The sequence below is a fragment of the Chelonoidis abingdonii genome, chromosome 20 (genome assembly GCF_003597395.2).
Source record: "Chelonoidis abingdonii isolate Lonesome George chromosome 20, CheloAbing_2.0, whole genome shotgun sequence".
NCBI classification, from domain to species: Eukaryota; Metazoa; Chordata; order Testudines; family Testudinidae; genus Chelonoidis; species Chelonoidis abingdonii.
Window position 1 is genome coordinate 5,679,797 of NC_133788.1, and position 23,258 is coordinate 5,703,054.

A 23,258-nucleotide genomic window follows, 5' to 3' on the forward strand; every position below is an offset into this window, starting at 1 on the left:
ATGGGTGGAGAGTAGTTGAATGTGCTACGGGACCCATATGCCAGACTGAGAACATTGGGGGTGATGAGGGGTGATGCTGGGCCTCTTGGAGTTAGTTCTCAGGACACCTGGGTTCAATGTTGGCTCAAGGTAAAGTCAAGGAAATATCACAGATCTTAACTTCCCCATGCAGTTTGCCCAGTGGGGGAAGGAGAGGAAGGACCCGGCTGGTGGCGTGGGGGAGCTGGGCTGGGTCCAACTGGGCTGGAGTTGGCTCTCTCTCTCCTTTTGGTCACCTTGCCACTGCAGGAAACAGCTGCATCTCCAGCAGCACGAAATCACTCTCTGACTCAAGTGCCAGCGCCTGATGGGGGAAGTTGGACGTGCTCAGATCTGGTGATAGAGTCAGGGGTTTTCCTCCCCTGTTTTGGAAAAAAGAAAACTCCTTGGCAGCCAGAAGGACAGAGATTCCCAGCCAGGCACCTCTGTGTTTACAAGGAAGCCAGGGTCTGAGATTTATTTCCTTAGTGCCTGACCATCCCCCATCCTGGATCCATTCTGATTTCTGTTCAGTCCAGATCCTGTCGGGTGACAGTGCTTGCATAGATTTCTAAGGCCAGAATGTCCCATTGAACCGGGTAGTCTGACCTACACAAGCCAGTTTTTTTTCACCTAGTACTTTGTGTTTGACAAAAGCCTCCAGAATGGCACCAGTCTTGATTTGGAGACGTCAGAGATGGAGAATCCACCACTTACTTCCATTGGTTTACAGGACTCTTCGAGTGCCAATGGCTCGTGCCTCGCTGACATGCCTGTTCCATTTGGGTCTCTGAGAAATAGCCTGTCTGAGCTGCTCCGATTAGTTTATTTATTATTTGCATCGCAGTAGGACCTAGATCCCCCTGCTAAGGTCAGGTCTAGAAGAGCTGTTCTGAAGCCGGGAAGCGTGGGTATAGCAGGGAAGGCAGTAAATAGATTTTACCTCTCGCTGTCCCAAAAAAGAGCTGATACTTGCTGTGTGATTGTATCAGCCCTTCCTTAGAGGCCCAGAACTGCCGACTGTGAGCATTCAAAAACCATGAGTCAGGCCTCGAGAAAGTCATGAGATTAAAAAACTCCACAAAAACCAATAAACCATTTCATCCCCTGACACAACATGCCTCTGGAAGCCTGCTGCTAGCACTCTAAGGATACGTCTACGCTGGAAAATAAACCACCCAGCCATGAATCTCGGAGCTCAGGCCTACAAGCTCAGGCTTTGGTGCTGAAGACGGGCATGCAGGGGTTCCTGCATGGGCTCTGAGACGCTTCCCCTCCCTTAACCTCGCCAGGTTTCAGAGCCCAAACTCCAGTCTGAGGGGGAATGTCTACACTGATCTTTTTAAAGCCGTAGCATGAGTCCAAGTCTGTAGATCTGGGCTCTGAGACGTGCTGCCCTGGTGTTATTTTGCAGGAGAGCCGCACCCTTAGACGAGTGGACCGTGACTTGCATAGGAGGGAAAGGCCATTGTGACTGAAGAATGAAAGTTGGGTGCCGCCTTTCCGTTGTAGTAACTGTGGTTAGAAATTCCTTGGGCAGTGAAGTCTGTGCTAACATAGGCATTTTGTATTTGTTTTGCAGCACGGGCAGCAGTGACCCTTACTGCATCGTGAAAATCGACAATGAAGCTATCATCAGGTAACGGACTCATCGGCTTGCGCACTCTAATGCTCGTTCACATGGTCTTGTGCTCTCTCTCTGTGCAGACTCTATTCCCAGTTGGTGTAAATCCGCTTGGCTCTGCTGACTTCAATGAAGCTAGGCCTGTTTACATCTCTAAGGATCTGGGGTCATGGGTTGGCTTTTTTTTGTTGTTGTTTTTTTTCCCTTCAAAATGCTCCCTGGAGCAAACGCTGATTTCTTCTGCACATCTAGAATGCGTGTTCCATGTGATCATCTTGTATATTCCAAAACTTGAAAAGCCAGCGAGGGACTAATCCCGAGCTCCGTGCAGCTTGGCGCAGTTTACAACATTTGCCATATATAAAAAAAAGTTTGCTGTAGCTTTAGGATGTTAGGAGCCAGTGATCAGAGAGAGGTTTCCTTTCCATGCGAAATGACCATTAGGGAGGTTATGAATTTTTCCTCCTTCTGATTAGAGATTAATGTCATGTTGATTTTGGAACAGCTGGTAGAACTGTCAACTCCCCCACCCCCTTTTTTTTTTTTTTTTTTCTTCAAAGCTGTTAGATTTGATTTTCAACTTGTTCCCTCCCAAGCTGGCTCTGTAAACAAGAAGGAGCTATCAGAAAAGCTATTTCCCATCTCCTGTTTTGTCTCATATCCTCTCTAGCAGACATTGCTTTTTATTCTCCTGTGTTCGGAGCAGAGCTGGCGTGAGCTTGATGGTTTTGTTTCCCAGCGATCCATGATGACCCGGCGCTAAAGGCTGAAATGTGTGCTTTTTGAGTATAATCGCTAACCGGTGATAGAATGCTAGTGTAGACTGGACAAGTTTAAAACATGTTAGAGTTAAGTTCAACCAGCTATCTTGGCTCTGCACTGGGATCCGGACCCGCTAACCCATATTAGAGCTACAGCTCACCCTGTCTGCACTAGGACTTTAGTATGTGTTTGCCTTTTAAAATGTAATAGCTCTTTATTTATTTTTAACTGGTGTAGACAGGAGGCTGCTACTCACACACAAATCCTTTTGCTACAAGGTTGCTGATCTGAATCCCCAGCCCCAGGTTAGTAGTGACCGAAAGCTGTTAGCTTTGGAGTGTGGCTTAGGACAGAAGGTGAGTCAGAAGGTGGTCATCTGATGGTTCTCAGATATGTCCACGCTGTGATTACAATAGAGAGAAGTTTCAGGATCCTCCCACTCCTTTAAGCTCATCTAACCATAAAGAGAGAGCTGCTCGGCATACTCTGCTAAAACCTGATTTTGACCCCCAGGTTGAGAGCCCTTAGTGTATCCAAATGAAAGTTCAGGGGGAACTGCAGTCTGACTAGGACACACTACTATGGAGAAGTTCCCTGGGTCCCTGAGGCTATGTCTACACTGCAGTGTGAGCCCAGGGTTCAAACACAGGCTCAAGTCTAACCTCCCTTCCGTCCACACACACATCGCACTAACCTTGGGCTCAGACCCAGGACCCCTGGAGGGCGAAGGGGCTGAACCTGAATCAAGCCAGGACCCAAGTTTCAAGCCCTGAGTTTTGCAGTGTAGATGCAGCCCCTCTGGACTCATACTCTGGGAATTCGTCAAAAGTATCCCACAATCCCACGGGCCAACTTTCTTTGTCCTCTGGACAGTCAAGTTTTCCCCCACTGCACCATGAACAAAGGGCTAGAGTGGCCACGTTTTTGGGAGAATGCTAGGAAGTCAGGGAGATGGGTGGTGGGCTCAGGCCCACATAAGGCAGTGTCCTCACTGGAGCCCCAGGTTGGGACCCAGGGCTCCACAGTTCCTAACCTGCGGTTACAACTGAGTGTAGACGCTCAAACCCCAGGTTAACGAACTCAGGGTCTGCTAACTCAAGTTCTCCTAACCCTGGGCTGCCACTGTAGCATAGACAGACCATGAATGGTCAGGAGAGCTTGGGAGAACACCTCAAGTGTGGCTTTGTTGCATGGGGAAGCTGGTGTCTCACTGTCCCTATACTAACACTTGGAAACGACTGTGATGTCTACTGCAGAAGACCTCGGGTAGGTGTGTAGAGGAGGTACATATCAATGAGGAGCGGATGACTGTTTGGGAGACAGGTACCCACGCTTCCGGTAATGACTTGTGGTTAAAGGGACCCTCTTCCCTCCAGGACGGCCACGGTCTGGAAGACGCTATCCCCGTTCTGGGGGGAGGAATATGAGGTCCATCTGCCGCCCACTTTCCACAGCGTCTCCTTTTACGTGATGGATGAAGATGCACTCAGGTATGGTGTAGACGCCTCTCCAACTCTTCTCCTCACTCCGCTGGCTTCAGAGGAGTTAGCCCTGACTCTCCCCAGGATGAGACTTCAGCCTTGGGCTGTATCCATGGCAGATCTCTCTAGACATTAGTATTGTTTGTTTGTAGGATAGTAGCACCAGGAGCACCCCCACTGAGCTAGACCCTGTACTTACCACCCCTGCCCTAACTAGCTTACACTCCAAACAGACACCACCCAGGAAGTGCTGTTACCCCTTCTTTAACAGATGGGAAACTGAGGCACAGAGATCAAGTGACTTGCCCAAGGTCACACAGGGACTCAGGCCATTGAACCCCACCCCCACCCTCAGGTATCCGCAGTCCCTTAGCCACACTGTGGAAAAACAGTCGTTTCAGAACCTTCCACTGCTTAATTCACAAGCTGCTCTCAGTGCTGAATAGGCCAGCATGTGTCTGTGGCTGGGGGATCTGGCCCCGAGGCGGCTGGCAGTTCTTAGTCCAGCCCAGAAATTCCTGCAGTGGAAATGCCCTGTTTTACATGCCTCTCTCACAGGCACCACTGCAGGGTGTGCACCACTGCAGGGTGCCCACCCTGCACCTCCTGTAGGCACCACGCACTTCCCTGCTGCGGCTGCTCACGCCAGCTGAGTTTGCAAAGGACGCGGGGGAGTTTCCTTTGAGCAGTCCTTCTCCATGGAGCCGAGGATTCCAGCAGGAGGAGGGGTCTCCTGGGCTGAGGGAGACTGGTCGAATACCCCATGGCAGTCACAGACACATGCTGGCCTATTCAGCACTGAAGGCAGCTTGTGAATTAAGCAGTGGAAGGTTCTAAAACGACTGTTTTTCCACAGTGATGGTGCTGAGGGTTTGGTCTCTCCTGGCTTCAATTTTATTTGGATCTTTTTCCACCTGTCCTTCTCAGAGGGGGTCAGCGGAACCCACCAAGTCAAACACAGATCAGTCATTTCTCTTCCCTAGTCCATTGCAGTTGAAGATGGTCAGGGCATTTCCACTGCAGTGATTTCTGGGCTGGACTAAGAACTACCAGCCGCCTCGGGGCCAGATCCTCATTTCAGTGACCTCAGTGGGGGGAATGTGCATCAGGGCTGTCCTGCAAATTGAGGGGCTTCGTGTGAATCCCTTGCTTTCAGCTACCGGGCCCCAAAGCTGCCTAGGAATGAAAACATCCTTACTTCTAGTAGGGTCAGTAGGAATTTAAGGCCTTCCCTGTCTTGGGCATAATGTGGAAGAGGAAACCCCTTGTCCGCTTGATGCATGAGTGGACACAATCAAGTGGGAATGGAGGAGGAGAAGCCATTCAGACCTAGAGGGTGCAGATAGGGACTGTCAGCTCATGGGTCCCGCCTTTGTGTGCGCGCACATGTGGAATTTGCCAAGTGTGTGTAACTTTTTTTTTTTATGGGAATTTAGTTCTCACAACAAAGGATTCAAGATGAGAATTGCACCTCACACCTGCCAGCAACACAACAATGTGTGCAGTGGCAGCTGCCACACAGTAGCAAACCAGCTTGTGCAGCAATCACACTCCCCGCTGACCCTACAGTAACACACACGTTGTGCCCACAGCACAGGGGAAGAATAATTTCGACGGGCTGCCACGTTCTCGATTAGCAGCCTTTCTAAAGCAGCTTGTTGGACGCCTCTGGCAGGATTGAGGGAGGCAGTGTGTTCCAATGGATAGAACACTGGGCTGGGTCTCAGTTCTCACTGGGTGACCTTGGGCAAGTCACATCCCCACTCAGTGCCTCGGTTTCCTCATTCCAGCAGCAGCACTGATGCCATCTTGCCAGCCTCTAGTCATTGCTGTGGTGCAGTGCTGGTGCCTGAGAGCGCGTGTGTGCATACATGCGTGCGCCGTGGGGGGGTTGGGGAGTGATGGAGTCCCCGCACACCGAGCATCGCAAGCAAATATGGATCAGGAAGCTTAGTCAAGCTAACCGGAAAAGGACTGCCCCCTCCGCCCTGACTTCACCCCCGCGAGGAGCCGGGAAGCAGCAAAAAGCAGGTCTTCATAAACAGGAAGGGGGAGGCCACTTGCTCAGGTGACCAGCTTGGCTGGCTGCCCAGCAGCGTCTCTCTGAAACTGATCCCAACAGGCTAAGAGGGGTTCCCAGGGAGCTGCAGAGTTTCCACATCTCTCTGGATTGGGCTCTTCAAAGGGGAAATTGCGCTGCGTATGAATGAGCCAAGGAGGCTGCATCCTGGGCAGGCTGGTATGGGGAAGAAGCCTGGCCTAGTGGGTGGAGCACAGCGCAGGGATTTGGGAGACCTGGGTTCTGTTCCCAGCTCTGCAATTGGCTGACCTTGACCAAGTCCCTGCCCCACTCTGTGCCTCAGTTTCCCTATCTGTGCAATAGTGATAATGATACTGACCTGCTCTGTAAAGCTTTGAGACCTGCTGATGGAAAGTGCTGTTTGGAAGTAGGTTGGATGAATGGGGCTTGGGTTTGAGACCAAAGCAGGGGTATAGCCCCAATTCAGGACTGTACATAAACATGTGTTTGTCCTACTGAAGTCCATTGGGACGTCCTCACAGGCTTAGGTAATTGAGGCTGTGGGTTGGGGTAGGTTATGCCAAAATCTTGTCCATGTGTGAACCAGAAAGCAAGCTATCTCCATCCGTGAATCAGAACCATGGGTTCAGGCTCCGACCTGGGCATTTGAACCAGATGTTTGCAGGGGTTTGGCGTGTTGAGGTTTTACATTGGCTCGGCCCCTGCACTGCGAGGCGCTTTTGTTTTGTCTCCCCAGCCGCGACGATGTTATCGGGAAAGTCTGTGTCACTCGGGACTTGCTGACTGCGCATCCGAAGGGTAAGGCAGATTCTCGCTCCAGCGGAGTCTGACCGGGTTTGGTTTCTACGTACAGCTGTGCATGCTGCCAGGCGTGAAACAGCACAGTCCTGTTCCCGGGTGAGCTGACGATGGAAAGCAGCTTGTAGAGCTGCTTCAGGGAGATTGCACCAGTGGAAACGAGCAAGACTTGACCCCAAAGCCGAGCGCGGTCTTGAGCCAGCCAGAATTTCTCTTGCAGCTTCTCCCCTGCCATTTGCGCAGCCCCGTCAAAAGCGACAGACTTACCTGGTTGCATCTGAGGGTAGATTTGAACCCTCTAGCACTACGACCCCTCTACTGCCCCAACCCCTAGGTGGGAGTTAAACCAACAACCTGTCAACGCTGCATAATGCCACTGCATCCCCAATAGCGGGACTGCACAGGGTACAATGCCTCGGGAAACGGGTGTGGCAAATGCAATGACACTTGATTTGGGGTTTAGGCTGTCACTCATTCCAGTCCCCCTGTAAATCAGTGCAGTCTGTGTTCTAGCGCAGTCTCTAAGCCACGTGCGGCTGTGTTCAGTGACAAATTATCACTGCATGCAAAGTGTCTGTCTGCAAGATGCTGCCCCAGATCAGTTCAGCCTGGGTCCCAATGCACCGTCTCGCATTGTGCTTTGTCGGTGAGTGTGATCTCTATCCCCCGAAGTGCTGTAGCAATAGCAGCCTTTGCAGGGACTCAGAGAGGATACGCTAAGGGCTAGTTTGCAGGAGTGTAGCTGCTCATTCCAGCAGGCTCCCATGCCTCTACCTGCTCCGTCTGTGCAGAGAGCGCCCCCCATTCTGAGTACTGCCTAGCTGCAAGTTACGAGCTCACAGGTGATCTGCCAGCCCTCCATGCAAACTGGAGCCATCCTGTGCTCCTGATGATTCTGCCCGTGTTGGAGGTAGTGGCTGGATCAAAGGGGTGCACGCCAAGAGGGAGTAGAGTATTTCCTCCTGGAAAAAAGGATTCGTAGGCCCTCGGGGTACCCAACACTGGGGCGGAGGGGGGCTTATCAGAACTCAATCTCCCACCTCTATCAGGGGTGAGTCATGCAGGTCTCTGGCTGCCAGAGTCCCCTCATCCTTGAGTAGGCAGCTCGCGTCCTCTGCTTACTGTTGCCCAGCTGAGCCAGCTGCTAGATAAGGGCATTGAATGCTGCATGGGTAGAGGAGGCGGGGAGAGGGAACTCTGCACTTGCCTCCCTCCTGCGTGTGTCTGTCTGGGCAGCTGGGGCCAGGCCAGAGGAGGCTGCAGAAGGGAAGGGAGCTGCCCTATGGGAGGCTGTATCCAGATTTGTGAGGACTTGGGGACTATCTGGCTCTTTTAGACACCAGAGAGGCTACAGATCCAGGTAGAGGGACCCCACTCTGCTGCCCCTAGGAGTGAGAGGCATTGGGTGGCTCAGGTGGTTGTAACGCGATATAGCGCCTTTTCCCCGCCAGGCCGCTGGTTTACGAGGCCAGCAGTGACCGAACACTATTACCCTTTGGCTGCTTGGCAGCCTCGCCTGCAAACTGAGCTGCTGGCCTGGTTCTTATGGGACAGGGCCTGCCTGGCACATACCGCCAGCCGCTGCTCGCAGTAACGGGCGCCTGTGTCGGTGGTGGGGATAACTGGGGTCTGAGTGGGCCTGGAGATCCAGATCTCCTCTTCCTCCGGGTTCAGTGTGAGGCTTGCTGGGGTGGGGGGGAAGAGCTCTGTAGAGAGACGACTCTGGGCTCTAAGCCTGGTGCCTTTTGCTAGCACTAAATTCCCTGTCAGCGAGTCTCTTGGGGGGTGGGGGGAGATAGTGTGAGCTGACTGTGCAGCACTGTGATGGGTCAGTGATTGGGGCACTAGTCTAGTGAGGCCTTGTGACATTCATGGTCAAGTCCCTCCTCTGCCACGGACTTCTTGAGTGACTCTGGGCAAGTCACTTAGCCTCTCTATGCCTCTCTACAGTTCCCCAGCTGTACCCTGGGGATGACAGTCAGGCCCTGCCTCCCAGGGCTGTTGGGAGGAGAAATGCATTAAAACTTGTGAAGTGCTTTGAGATCTCCTGAGGGAAAACCCCTCATAAGAGCGAGATGTTATTAATATCCAGGCAGTTTTGCTGGAGACCTGAGGAGTGCATCCTAGTGGTTAGAGAGTCGAACTGCATGTCAGAGCGTCTGGGTTCTGTTGCAGGCCCTGGCGCTGCTTCATTGATTGATCGTCAGTAAGTTGCCTATGCTCCCTGCGCCTGCTTTCCTGTGTGGAAAACGGGCCTGGCCAGACAAACCTGTGGCAGGGGGGCATGTGCAGCTTTCTCTACCGGCTGTTCTTTCTGTGTCTAGGCTACAATGGATGGCTGAACCTGACCGAAATCGATCCCGATGAGGAGGTGCAGGGGGAAATCCACCTCCAGATCGAGATCCTGGGCAGCGATGCGGCGAGGAAGCTGCGCTGCAGCGTATTTGAAGCCAGGTAAGGTGGTGGAGTAAAGCAGAGACCAGCCTGCAGGGAAGAAGCTGCTAACACCCCTTTGCTCTCCAGGAAGAGTCCAGAGAAAAGCAATGAAACTGATCAGGGGCCTGGAAAGGAGGAGAGTGTGTGTGTGTGTGTGTGTTTGTTTGTTTGTTTGTTTTAAACCCCAGGTCAGTGCAATGTACCAGTAAGGCTTTAAGGGTATGTGTGTAGGGGCGGGGGTTGTCGCAGAGGTGCGTGTGGTAATAAGTGGTGTATACCAGGTTAGTGGGGTTCTTCTTTTTACCCTTGCCCATAAAACAAGAACAAAGGGACAGGGAAGGCAGTGTGATCTAGTGGTTGGAACACTGGCCTGGGATTCAGGAGACCTGAGTTCTGTTCCCACCTTTGCCACTGACCTGCTGGGTGAACTTGAGCAAGTCACTTCCCCTCCCTATGCCTCCGTTTCCCCATCTGTAAAATGGAGCTAAGTATACCAACCTCCTTTGTAAAGTCCTTTGAGCTCTGCTGATGACAGTGCTATATAGGAGCTAGGTGTTGTTATTACACGGGGTATAATTAGCCTGTGGAACTAATGACCACAGGATGTCACTGAGGCCAATTGCTTAACAGGATTTGGGAAAGGATCAGATGTTTATCTGGATATTGAGAAAGTTGCATTAAAAAGGATAAAACTCCTCCTGCTTCAAGCCATAGATCAACCAGTAAGTGCCTGGGGCTGGGAGAAAACTTCCCCTGGGGCCAGATTGTTCCATTCCAGGTCTCTTGTCGCTGCCTCTGCAATGGCTGCTACGGGCCCCAGTTGGGGACATGACACTGGGCAAGATGGACCCTGTGTCTGCTCCATCCTGGCTGTTCTTGTGTGCACAGCGCACACAATGCACATCGGAATCCCTGATGCAGCTGGCAGAATAGCAGGTGCTAGACTGAAAATGCATTTCTCCTGCCCGCCTCTGAGGCATTAATCTTCCCTGCAGCTCCGGCTGCAAACCCAGCTGAGCTCCCTCCATCGTGGCCCCTGTTAAATGAGTCTCAAGATCCCCTGCTGCTCCAAATGGGACAGGCTTTGTGAGAGTTTGGTGCAGGCGGGGGCCACCAGTGGGCAACCACTGTCTTGGTTTTGCCCTAAAGGTTACCTTGGCTAGAAAACAACTAGGTGGGGCCGGGGTGCCTGGCGCTGCTTGGAGGAGTGCATGGCAGCACAGAAAGGAACTATTCAGGGAGCTCCAAAGGATGGAGGGGATGAACACCAGGCAAAGCTTCCTGCCCTTGGACGTTAGGCTGTGGAAGAGGGTCCCCAGAGAAGTGATGGGAGCCCTGTAGGTTCAGACATCCTGGAGTCTGGCTGGCCAAAGCGCTGGTGGGATGTCTTCCAGGGAAGAGCCTGCCCTGGCAGAGTGGGAATGGACAGGATGTCTGCCCGGGGATTTTCCTTCTCTGACACCTGCCATTCTCCCTCTGCTGCATGTGCTCAAGCTGGGTACAATCCTCTGGGGCTGTTGGGAAATCTCTGTCCCCCCAGACAGGCAGAGGCGTGGGATGCCCCGTCTGCCTTGGGGAGAGGAGGATTCGTGCCATGCAGAACAAAGGAGACGTCTTCATTGCAGAGTTAGCCCAGGCGATGGGCCCCGGGTCAGCCCAGCCCCAGTTACTGGGTGCTCGCTGGGGCTGTGCTCCCCGGGGTGAGTCTCTAGGATTCCTGGGGGCATGTCCCATGGCTCTGAGCGCTGCAGTGAGCTGAGCTGCTCTGTGATGCTTTCCCAGGGAATTGTGAGGGGGTTTAGTGTAGGGATGGGTGGGGGACTGAGGGCAGCACCTGGGTAAAGAGCCCAGGTTAACTCCACAGCGATGACACTCAGGGGCAGGGTAATGGGCTGATGAGTGCAAGACCTTTTTGGTGACTCGAAAATGCAAGGCCAAATCCATCCCGCTGGCTCCAGGTGAGGACCCCCAAGGACGGGCCTCTCCTTCCTCAGTTCAGTCTGTGGGTAACCATTTCCTCCCCTGGGGCCTGGGTTCCGCTCCTGGAGACAGCTTCCTGTCTGGCCCTGGGTCTGCCATTGCAGAGCCGTGTGGCTGTGAAGCTCGGGGCCTGCGGACAGTGCCAGGCTGGCGAGGGGGCCTTGCTGCTGCAGCATGGGTGAGACTGTGTCGGCTGCTGCTGGTGTTTGTTCCAGGGTACCAGCCTGCCCAGGCATTAGCGAGTCGGGGCTCTGTGACCCACAAAGGCTGTGCAGATGGGAAGCCAGCGCTCTGTTCAGCCAGAGCGCCCTTGAGGCCACTCTAGTCCACCCCCTCAGAGCAGCCAAGCGGCCCAGCCTGTGCTGTCAGCCAGGCACAGGGGGGAGGAGAAACCCCTGGGGAGCTGCAGGGAATCCGCTTTCCCAAGCCAGACAGCTGCGTGGAGTTCCCTTCCTTGTGACTCACAGCTCCGCACGATTCCCCCTCCCTCTCTCACTCTCTTGACCTTTCCACTGGCTCTGTGGGGAGTACCCTGCATGAGAGCGATGACCAGCCAGTCTCTAATCGCAGTCAGTCTAATGGCTAGGAGGCTTGTTCCAAGGGCTCCATGGGGAAGGTACAGCAGGGCGCCTACGGGAGAGATTCGGACATAATTTCCTTCTGGTGTCCGTCTGGCTGCATGGAGTGATTATCTCTAATACTAGCTGTCTTCTGTCCTGCTCTGAGCCAGACTGCCTGTGAGCAGGGATCCTTTGCAGGCTGCTGTTGTCCAAGTGACATTGCAGGGGGAATTTAGGGAGGAATCGAGTCAGGATTCTGGGGTTTCTCTTCCCAGGGGCTCCTAATAAGCACGAGTGCTCAGGGCCCCTTTCATCTGAGAGGCAGCATATCCTCTGTGACACATAACCCCGGTGGCACGGTGCGCCTGGGGTATCGGTTCGGTATGCAGGGATTCATATACTCCATCACCAAGTGCAAATTCCTGGAGTGCACCTACCCAGGTACTCAGCAGTGTTCCGTAGTGGTGGGTATTATTTCTCTATTAACGAACAATAAGGAATTAATATTCTTACCGTGGTAGCAACTAGAGGCCCTGATATCGACTGCAGCCCCTGGGTGTGGGTCTGGTCCCTCTTTGGTGGGGCAGGAGGAGAGAAGGCAGCCCCTGTCGTTGCTCTGTTGGCCTCTCCAATCACTGAACTGCATCATCAAAGAGTCTGTTGGTTGCCCTGTGATTGCTTTATTGGGCTTTATTATTTTCCGTGTCAGCTAACCCCCCTGCACCTCCCCATCTCCCTGCTGCTGGGGGAAGTGCCGAGTGCGAATTCTGTGACTCCCCATGAAACAAACGCACCCCTTTCGTGACTCGCTCTGGGAAGCGCCTCGCTGGCCGGCCCTGCGTGTGGCTTTGACGCTTTGCACACGTAAGCCCAGCAGCAGAGGGTGGCTTTTCCCGGCTAGCAGTCGGTGACTCACCCTGCATGCAGATGGCACCTATTGCATGGCTCCGACCCGCCCTGTGGATTCTGGAAAGGGGGCACTTGAAACGTTAGTCTCTTTAATTCCCTAATTAAAGAGGAGGATTCTGGTTTGGGTGTCTGGCTATTTTTAGCTTCTGTCCCTGGCGTCACTCCGCTCCTTCTGGGGAGCTCTGCCGAGTGTGACTTGCGCTAGCTGAGGATCCAGCCCGTATGAGTCAGAGAGACTGCATGGAAATGCATCTTCCCCACTAGTCTCTTTGCACCTACCAGTTCTCTAAGGTGAATAATAATCCTTCATAAAATGCCCTGGAGCCCTGCACACGTCAACCCCGGTTAAATGCAACATCACACAGGGATCTCTGCCATTTAAATTCTGAACGGTGGGATCGGCTGAGCTCTGCCTTGTTAACAAAGGCTCATGTAGGTGATCAGAAGTGCTTTGACGCAACCATGGACGTGTTTAGATCTCAGGGAACAACTTGGAGTGTGGGAGGCAGAGCGGACTCGGCTGTAATGAAATGAATATGAAGGGGGTGTCATGGTGGCCACACACACACACACACGGTATGCTCTGCCATTGAGACTTCGCTTTTGTTCTTTCTTGGCCCGTTGTTCCTTTTATTTTAAGCCATCCAGACTAAAAATACACTGTTGCTCTTGGCCTATGGAAGGCCCTAAGCATTTTATTCCCAATTTGTCAGCACCCTGCAACGTGAACTTTGCCATGGAAAACCTACGTCAGTGGAAATAATCTCTTGGGCTAGTTTAAAGCAGGCGGGAATTGTCTTGCTAAAAAGTGCCGCAGAGAGAGGGTAAAAAACCGGGTTGGCTGTGTTTTCAAAGAAGGGTTTGATTGAATGGCTCTGAAAAGATGTGGGGGATGCCACATGTGGCAATAACTTGTCTTGCTACAGAGAGCCTTAGTTGGAGTGGTGCTTGCATTTTAACTTGGTAAGAAATGACTGGGGTGTGTGTGGGGTGGGGGAGATGAGGGCACTTTTGGGGTAGGCATGTGTCTCTATAGGTTATAAGGCCAGAAGGCATATTAGTAGAAATTTTTCATCAGACAATTCTGCTGGAATCTGATCAATTTCATGCTGCCTTCTAACACATCAGTGTAAGCAGCTAGGCTGAGTCCACAGAGACAAAGCACAGACGCAGTCAGCAAAGGGTTTGCCTCTAGGGAGGGCGTCTCTAGCCAGAGATCAGTTACCGTAAGGAACAAAAGAGTGAGAACGCTGCCTCGGGCGTGGAGTTAAGCACATTCCTGAAAATAGCATGATGATAATATATAAATTGGTAGTGTGTCCTTATCTGAAATAATATATCCACCCCAGTCACGCTATATTGAAAAGGACAGAGCAGGAGTAGAGAGGGCTCAGAGGAGACAGGAATGATTAGAGGTCTGAAAAAGGAGAGTGAAAGAGAGGACGGCTTACCTGAGAGAGGCGACGCACTGAAATAATGAATGCTAGAGAGAAGGTAGATCAGGCCCGTCTGTTTGATGGAAAAAGAAGAAAAGGCAAAGGTGGGAAGGAATGTAAACTCTCATTCTTCCAGCTAGCCTCTGACTGATGGGTCTTAGAAAGATGACTCCTCTGAAGTTGCTGATACTGACCACTTCCAGAGATGAGCTATTGGACCAGTCTAGCAATTCCCATGCCCGGGGGAACCCAGCCTGACCTTCCCAAAGGAGTTCTCTCCCGTCTTCCCCCAAGCACCACTGTTGTTGGCTTTCCCCCAAGCGCTCATACAAAGAGCGGGGGACACTGAGCTGCACTTAGCCCTTGCTTACCAAGAAACAGATGGGATACCACGCCCCTGGCAGCTTTCGGTGGCCAGTCTGGATCACCCAGTGCTGCCAAACCTGCCCCTGTCAATGGCCCTACCCCACCAAGGGATACTGGGACAGCATTTCCTGCTCACGCCACAGACCAGTGTGACATGTACAGGAGCTCTGTGGAAGCAGCTGGTTTCCCCCATGGGGAATCAAGTTATTGCCCTTATATCCTAGCCCTTACTGGGGCACATGGCAGATCCCTCTCTCCATCCATGACTCCCCTACCTTCCCATCAACATTCACACCAGTTATGGACACGCAGCTTGTTCTGCTTCCTTCCTCTGTCCCTGTACACAAGCAACAGCCAGGAGTAATGGAGGACGGACTGCGCATTTGAAAGCTGCTTTGGTTAAGTAGCAGATTCATTTATGGTGCGCACCATGAACTGGCCCATGTGCTTTTGGTAGGTAGAGTGAGGATCTTGCAGGCTCCCCTAAAACAGACCCAGAGGAGTGCAAAGAACTGATATATTTTTATTATTTAGTTCAGTGGCAGTTCCAAAAAAACCCCAAACTTGTTTGTTTTGTTTTTGTTTTTGTTTTGTTTTTTCTGGTTGACCCACAACAATTTTTTTTAATTTCCAACAAAAACGAAACATTTCGTTTAGATTTTGAGCTTTTTAAAAAATGTTTTTTTACATTGGTTTCAATAAAACTGAAGAACATTTCTAAATAAAAAGTCACTTTGAAAACGTCCCAGCGAACCCTGTCTGAAATGAGTTTGGTTCTGGGCCGACACCAAGTGGCGAAATGTTTCGGTTGACCTTAATCTGTATTTTGCACTGACGTCTGTCAGTTGAAAAATGTTGCCAGCTCGAGTCAGAGGCTCTTTTGTGCCAAGGCCCTTCTGCTTCCTCCTCTCTCGGCAGAGATTTGGCTCGGAAAGACCGGAACGGTGCTTCTGATCCCTTCGTCAGAGTTCGCTACAACAGCAAGACCCAGGAGAGCTCGGTGAGTCGAGAGAGCAGGTCGGGGTGTTTGATTCCATTGTGGGGGCAAGGTGGAAGGGAGGAATGCAGCCCATGCTAGAAACTCCCTTCTGCCTTTCCCTTCCCCAAGGGGGGAACCAGGGATGGAATCAGCAGCATGGGTCATGTTCCCTTCACGGACGCAGCATCGGGAAGGAGGTAACTCTTGGATGGATCAGTGAGTTACATGTGAGCATCACTGGGACCAGAGTGCTAGGACCCTCGTTTTCTGCAGATGTTCTGTTGGCACTAACGGGATGGCTCAGGGGAGGTATACGTCAGGCTGGAATTTGGCCCTCGTGTTCAGGACTCCAGGAGGAAAGCAGCTCAGGTGGAGCGCTGTGAGCCATGTCGGTGACGTTAGTTCAGATAGAAGATGAACTGCCTCAGGATTTCCTCTCGGGATGGGCCTGACCCAGACTCCTGTGGTCTGAGCGACCCCAGGCTTTGGGAGGTGGGCTTGGCACCCCAATCAAAATGTTTGTGTGGCCCCATTTCTAGTGCCCTGTTTGACTCCTGTCGCTGCCAGCCTCGCAGCTTGGTGCTATCTGTATCCGCCCTAGGCCTCTTTGCAGTGACTAATACAGGAGTGTAAATTAGCTCCAGATGTGGGCATAGACTCTCAGTCCAGGTCCGCCCCTCCTGCCTAGCAGAGCAGGGACAAGCTGACTGGTACTGTCCGGTCACGGGGAAGTATTTACGTGCATCTGGGGAAGGGAGCCGATTGCTCTCTCGACATACGGCAGGAGGGTAAATGCTAGGGAGGGGGAAGAGCAGCTGAAGCCTAATGACAATCTTGGCACAAGAACCAATAGCAATTAAACTAACCCTGAAAAAACGGAGGCTGGAAATTAGAAGGTTCCTAACCATGAGAGGAGCGAGGCTCTGGAACGCAACAGGAGTAGTAGGGGCAAGAAACCTACCTGGTTTTAAGGTGGAGCTTGATAAATTTAGGAATGGGATTCTTGCCCGCAATAGCAGCATACTAGACTCAATGACCCCGGAGGTCTCTGCAAGTCCTGTGTTCCTGGATGGCAAACCATGCATAGGAACGATCTAGAGCGGCTAACTCTTTTCCTGTGGGAAGAAGTCAGCAGACTGAGAGAGCTGCTGACCCTGGGGATGGAAACATAGGTAGTTTAGTTCCCTTTTGTATAGTTAGGGTGATTTTTTTTAAGAGAGTTTTCCCAGAGCTAATAGGAATCGAAATGATTGCACAGTTACAAACGAAGAAAGACATCAGTACTGACAACTACAAACGTCCTCTCAAAAATCATGAGGTTGTCTTTAAAAAAAAAAAAAAAAAAAAAAAAAAAAAAAAAAAAAAAAAAATTGAATTCTTTTTATTTGTCGTTGGCGTCTTGAACCTTTGGGTCACGTTTTCGCCCTTGAGAGCTAGAAACTTATAAAATGAAAGTTGCGATTCCCCCCCCCCCCCCCCCCATAATCGCATGACTCCAGGAACTGGGGCTTTCAGTGAACCGTGTCCTATGGCAAGACTCACTATGAAATCACAAAAGCAGCAAAGAGTCCTGTGGCACCTTATAGACTAACAGACGTTTTGGAGCATGAGCTTTCGTGGGTGACTACCCACTTCGTCAGATGCATGTAGTGGAAATTTCAACTACAAAACCAGTTTCTCCTCCCTTGGTTTTCACACCTCGACTGCTAGAACAGGGCCTCATCCTCCCTGATTGAACTAACCTCATTATCTCTAGCTTGCCTGCATATATATACCTGCCCCTGGAAATTTCCACTACATGCATCTGACAAAGTGGGTATTCACCCACGAAAGCTCATGCTCCAAAACGTCTGTTAGTCTATAATGTGCCACAGGACTCTTTGCTGCTTTTACAGATCCAGACTAACACAGCTACCCCTCTGATACTATGAAATCACAAGGGTTGGTAACACTGTGTTAGGGCAAGAAGGGGGGCTGAGGAGAGCGGGGGTTAACATTTGTGTTTGAGATCTAAAACTGCTGTAGTGCATGAGGATCAAAGGCCTGAATTCTCAGTGATGCTAAGGCTCCACTATACCACTCTCTAGCAGGGAAAAGAGGCCTTCTGGTGGTCTCAAATGTAAATTTATATGCACTTCAGTGCCCCTTTAGATTGTCAGAACCATTGACAAGGCCTTTAGTGTCACTAGGAATCTGGGCCTCAGCAGTGAAACTGATTAGGAAGAGAAAAGACAGAGGTGAAATTGATCGTAATTCTGGTGTCCAAAGGGCAAAAAGGGGAACTAAGAACAGCCAGGGGACAGATCGATGGAGACAGGCCCCAAAAGCCCAGACTTATTAGACATCTGTATTTGAATTTTGCACACCCCCACCTCTTTTTGGAACAGGCTGCTCCAACCCCCTGGGCTCTCCCCTCTCCTCTGCTCTGAGGTGTTGTAGATCTAGCGCTGGCGATTGTGGCCATCTCTGCAAATCCACGGCCTGGTACTCCCCGCCCTGTGCCTTGTGTGATCACTCACCCTGTGCAAAATGAGCCTGAGGTGCTTTGCACTGATGCAGACGACCATGCAAGGTGCAGAGCTGCAGTGAATCGGGTCAAGAATCGGGCACTAGGCTTTTAAATTCTTCCCACGTTGATAATCTAAGGGCTGTTAGTGACACAGGGAAGAACGCTCTCTTTTTAAAAACCCCATTCTTTTTCCCTTTAATCTGCTTGGTGGCTCGGTGAGACGCTGTTCCCTTTCCTGAACTGCTTAGTGGAGGATTACGGATCCCGCTCTGGAGGGTGATTTAAAGCTGTACTGCTTTGCCTTGCCCAAAGGTGGTCAAGAAATCCTGCTACCCCCGCTGGAACGAGACCTTTGAGTTTGACCTGGACAAGTCGGCCACAGAGAAGCTCTGCATTGAGGTGTGGGACTGGGATCTCGTCAGCAGGAACGACTTCCTGGGGAAGGTGAGGGGCAACCACCAGCTGATCAGAGCCACCTCCATTGGCCAGGTTCTTATACAGTCATTAGGATTAATATTTAATAACCTTCATGGATCAGATCGGGGGCTGAGTCAGAAACCTCGAGGTCTGGTTCCAGCACTACCGCTGACTCCCTCTGTAGCCTTGGTAAGCCATGTTGCTGCCCTGTGCCTCAGTTTCCCCCATCTTTGAAATGGAGGCAGGACGTCCCAGTGGTCAAGGCACTAGTCTGAGACTCAGGAGACCGAGTCAATTCCCAGCTCTGCCACAGCTTTCCCGTGTGACCTTGAGCAAGTCCTGTAGCCTCTCTGTGCCTCATCTGTACCAGGGGATGGCAGCACTGCCCTGCCACGCAGGATAAACGCGTTACAGATGGGGAGGGGCTCAGGTACTTCCCATCACTGTGAAATCTCAGAGCGAGAATTAGATGCTTCTGTAGAAACACCTAAGTTAGGATGAAATAATTCTCCCGTCCTTTGTAAAGTGCTGCCAGTCCCTCGGTGAAGTCAGGTAGAGAGCGGAAGTGTTTTCATTATTATTTTATCCAAACCAGTGAAGTTCTGGGGCAGGCTGGGGCTTCAGATAGAAGCGTCTGGGTCTGGGCCATCTCTAGGCTAGCCGTCGGCATCCTGAGGATGGCCTAGCGGAGGAAGGGGGCGTGCAGGATTAAGGGACTGCACCGGGTGTCAGTTCCCACCTTTGCCACAGCCTTCACGTGGGACTTCGGGCAAGTCACCCGATCTTTCTGGGTCTCCATTTCCCCATCTGTGAAATCCTTTCTCCCACCCTGTTTTTTTTTTCTTGTCTGTTACACTGTAAGTGCCTTGGGGCAGAGGGGCGGACAGACTGTCTCTTGTTACGTGCACGGACAGCGCCTAGCGCCATGGGGGGGCCCCGATCTTGGTTACTGCCTCCTAGGTGGTGGTGTAATATGTACAATTGGCCATGAGAACAAGCTAACGGCGAGAGAAGTAGCCGGTGACACTCGTCAGAACTATTCCAGAAGTGATTCGATAGCCAAAGTGCCCTGTGGTAACCTGGTCAGTTTTCCTTGCCAGCTTTCTCCTCCTGCGTTCCTTCCTAGGTGGTGTTTAATATCCAGGGATCACAAACCGTTCAGCAAGAGGAAGGATGGTTCAGGCTGAGGCCAGATAAATCCAAGCCCAGAGTGGATGAGTAAGTCTGTCATTATCCACTTACATTTTCGTGCCATAAAATGCAGAGAAAACGCCAGGGGATTCAGCAGGGGGCACTCTCCCTCCTAGGCAGTGCTGACCCCACCGTTCCTGGGGCTTGCTTTCAGCAGGGCAGGCGACGCAGTGGGGAGCGCTTTCCCCGCTGCATCTGTATTTCTGTGCCAGCCCTTCTGAAGGGACGCTCGTCCATGGTGTTTCTGCGCACCACGATCGGGTGGGTGTCCTCATGGGTCCTGGCACACGTGGTATCTCATAGGAACACGAGTGGCCAGCCTGGGTCAGACCAAAGGTCCATCCAGCCCAGTGTCCTGTCTTCTGACAGTGGCCGATGCCAGGTGCCCCAGAGGGAATGAACAGAACCGGTAATCAGCAAGTGATCCCTCCCCTGTCGCCCATTCCCAGCTTTTGGCTTCTCTCCACTCTTTGGTTCTGTGCTCTGTCCATTTCAGAGGCAACCTGGGCTCCCTGCAGCTGCAGGTGAGGCTTCGAGATGAGACGGTGCTGCCCGGCAGTTACTACCAGCCTCTGGTCCAGTTGCTGTGCCAAGAAGTAAAAGCAGGGCCCAAGGTGAGCTGGCTGCACCACACCATCCCACGCTGGGCACGTGGCTAATATTTCCTGGCATCACCCCCGTTCAAAACAGGAATTCAGAGTCACAGATTTCTAAGGCCACTCTGATCATCTGGTCTGTTCTTCAGAGACTGGACCCAGCGATTACCGCATGAAGCCCCATAACCAGAGGGTAAACTAGAGCGTTGAGTTTAGAGAGCTGTCCAGCCAGGATGTAACTATCCCAAGTGAGGGAGAATCCAGCACATCCCTCGGGAAGCTGTTCCAGTGGTTACTGCGCACACTCACACATGTACATGGGCAAATTTTGTAGGAGCCCGTGTGCTAGGTACATTAAGCTATCAAAAGAATTAAACCAGTTAAACGCCCTTCGGAACTCAACTAATCTGTCACCGGAAGAGCTCTCGGTCAGCCATCCCTCAGTCCCTGCAGGCCGCAGGTGGCTCCTGGGCCTGGCAATGAGCTACGGAGCCTTTCACTTCGGGGTCAGTAGTGACCAAAATATCATTCCCTGCTGCTGATCAGCTCATTTCAGGCCATCAGCCACTTACCATTCGACATCTGTTCAGGGCCATACCAGTTCCTCTCATGCCGTGACGGACGTCCCAGACATAGTCTCGCTGGGTTGATTAACAATCTGTTTGCATTGCGATAGCACCTAGGAGCCGTGGTCCCGGCCCAGGACCCCGTTGTGATACGTGCTGTACAAACGCACAACAGAGATGGCCCCCACCCCAAGCAGCCTACAGTCTGTAGGGCGTTCTGGTGCGGCCGCATGGGGGAAGCAAGTATATGCCACACGAAGCGAGTGTGGTCTTTGTCTCGGTCCAGTGGCTGGCCCGCATAAGAGGACAGCGGTCTACTACAGCTGGCAGCTGAGGGACTTACTCCTGTAGCTCATGTGGCAGAGGCTTGGGCTTTTACCGCTGCTGTCAGGCCAAGTGGGGTTGGTTACCCCAGCTCTGCCAATGCCCAGGCTGTACCCACTCTGTAGACAAAACTTCAGCCTCCGGAGCTGCCAGCAGCCAAGAAAACTCCCCAGAACCCAGTGTGCGCTGCCGAGGGGGAAGGCCTTATCCTGGCTGCCTCGTCCACTCACTGCGGCCCCTGCTTCTCTTCCCAGCAGGATGGGAAGCTTCGTTTAATCACCTTGATTGACGAAACCACGACGGCAGAGTGCAGGCAGGAAGTGGCCATCAACCTCGTCAAGCTCTTCCTAGGCCAAGGCTTGGCCAAAGAGTTCCTGGATCTCCTCTTCAAGCTGGAGCTGGATAAAACGGGTGAGGCACGAGGATATGGGGAGGAGCCTGTTATTACACTAGCAGCAAGTGACCCGGCTACGGGACCGGCTTTAGCAAGTATGAGGCCTGATTCGTACTCACCCGGCAGCGCTCCAGGTCTTCGGTGGCACTCAAGGACCCGCCACCAAAGACCACCCCCGCACGGAGCGCCGCTGAGTGAGTAAAAATTAAAAAGGTGCCAGCACAGGGGCCTCTTAGGCGCTTGTGCGGGGCCTAATTCTGGGAAATTGGGCAAATCAGCATAAAGCCGGCCCTGCCTGGCTAGAGTCAAATGGTCTGGGACCCTAGTGTGTAGAGCACTGGACTGGGATTCAGCAGACCTGGGTTCTATTCCTGGCTCTGCTAGCTGGCCTTGGACAAGTCACTGCCTCTCTGTGCCTCAGTTTCCCCCCCCACCCCCGTAAAGTGGGATAATGCTATTGACCTTCTTTGGAAAGTGCTTTGAGATCTACTGATGAAAGGGGCGAGGTAGGTGTAGTTACAGGGATGTAAAACTAGCAGGAATTCACAAACCATGTTTCTCCTGTCACTTATCTGTCCCCTTGCACACCTGGGGATTCCATTAAACACCGCAAGTGATTCTAGGTAAGCGGCAGCCTGCCGCGTGTATGCGGGATAGACGAGCTTCCCCCAAAGCAAGGTGCGTGTCCTGCAGCTGTGAGCCCGGTTCTCCTCTCATTCTCTGATGTGAATCTGGTGCAGTGCCACTGCTGTTACAAGGGTCTCTCTAGGCCAGTTTGTTTACCGGCTCTGCGTAGGTTAGTTGTGCATACAAAGAGCGCCATCGACTAGCAAGTAAGAAAATGGGACCTTGTTCATAAGGAAGGTAAAGTTGTTGTTTGATGCAAGTGGCTGCTGAAGCCCCAGCTCTGAATGAGTTTAACTGCGCTGGCGAGAAAGGAGAATCTGTCCAAGGGGCGTCTATGGCCGCTGTCACTGGAGGATCTCCGCACCTCCCCATCCTTAATGAATTCATCCTCACAACAGCTCTGGGCGGTGGGGCAAGACTACGATCCCTCTTGTACCAAGGGGGACCTGGGGCACATAGGGACTGAGTGACTTGCCCCAGGTAATGCAGGAAGCCATACCTTGGGCTGCTGCTCTAACCACCCCACGGTCCTTCCTCTCAGAAGCAGGGGGTGGTGCTCAGAGTTTTTCATCAGCTGTCTTTGCCTTTCCCACCCCTTCTCTCCCCACCATCCCCCAAGTCTGAAAGCATGAATCAAACGTCACTGTGTTTGGGACAAACCCCCAATGTCCCTGTAGGTTTGGGATGAATCAGGGTCAGCTGCCCCAGCCTATGTGAGTTTTGTGTCAACCTCCAAACAGCTGATGATGCAGAGAGGTCACAGACAAGGGACTGGATGGCTCTGGAGTCTGCTAATGGCACTGAATTCTCAAACAGGCCAACCCCCCTCCCCCTGGAACTGGCTAACCCCCCCACTTTGGGGGTGTTCTGAGCTGGAGCCAGGCTTCAGGAAGAGCTCTCTTCTCCTAGTGACCAGGGCTAACGTCTGCTGGCCAGGATGGAGCTACTCCAAAGGAAGCAGTCACGAGGGCTTCAGTACCACGTGTGGAGTAACATTGCGTTGGGAGACGTGGGCCCAAGTATCCGAGTGGGGCCGATGGCCAAAGGCCTGGAGGGTTGGTTCAGCTCCGTGCTTGAGGCTGAACGTTAGTGGGAACTAGGTGTCAGAACTGCTGAGAGTCGCCTCCGTTCCCATTAGGCCGGCACGGCTGGGCTGGAAGTGCCAGGAGACCCTGCCATGATGGGAATGCTTAGAAACTACAACAGGAATGATGATAAAATAATTGGGGGGGGGGGGGGGGGGG

General features: G+C 52.3%; 1 protein-coding gene across 3 annotated transcripts in view; it reads left to right on the forward strand.

Annotated features, from left to right (window-relative positions):
- The window catches only part of LOC116823462 (ras GTPase-activating protein 4-like), a 49,997-nt gene that overhangs the window by 14,251 nt on the left and 12,488 nt on the right, over positions 1 to 23,258 (forward strand). The window contains exons 2-10 of one of the 3 annotated variants that reach the window (XM_032778017.2): positions 1,601 to 1,657; positions 3,781 to 3,894; positions 6,663 to 6,724; positions 9,049 to 9,178; positions 15,330 to 15,411; positions 18,212 to 18,343; positions 19,443 to 19,534; positions 20,004 to 20,121; positions 21,248 to 21,404. In XM_032778017.2, the coding sequence (XP_032633908.1) occupies positions 1,601 to 1,657; positions 3,781 to 3,894; positions 6,663 to 6,724; positions 9,049 to 9,178; positions 15,330 to 15,411; positions 18,212 to 18,343; positions 19,443 to 19,534; positions 20,004 to 20,121; positions 21,248 to 21,404 (944 nt within the window). The remainder of the gene's footprint in view (positions 1 to 1,600; positions 1,658 to 3,780; positions 3,895 to 6,662; positions 6,725 to 9,048; positions 9,179 to 15,329; positions 15,412 to 18,211; positions 18,344 to 19,442; positions 19,535 to 20,003; positions 20,122 to 21,247; positions 21,405 to 23,258) is intronic. The other 2 variants (XM_032778018.2, XM_032778019.2) reach the window with 2 other exon arrangements.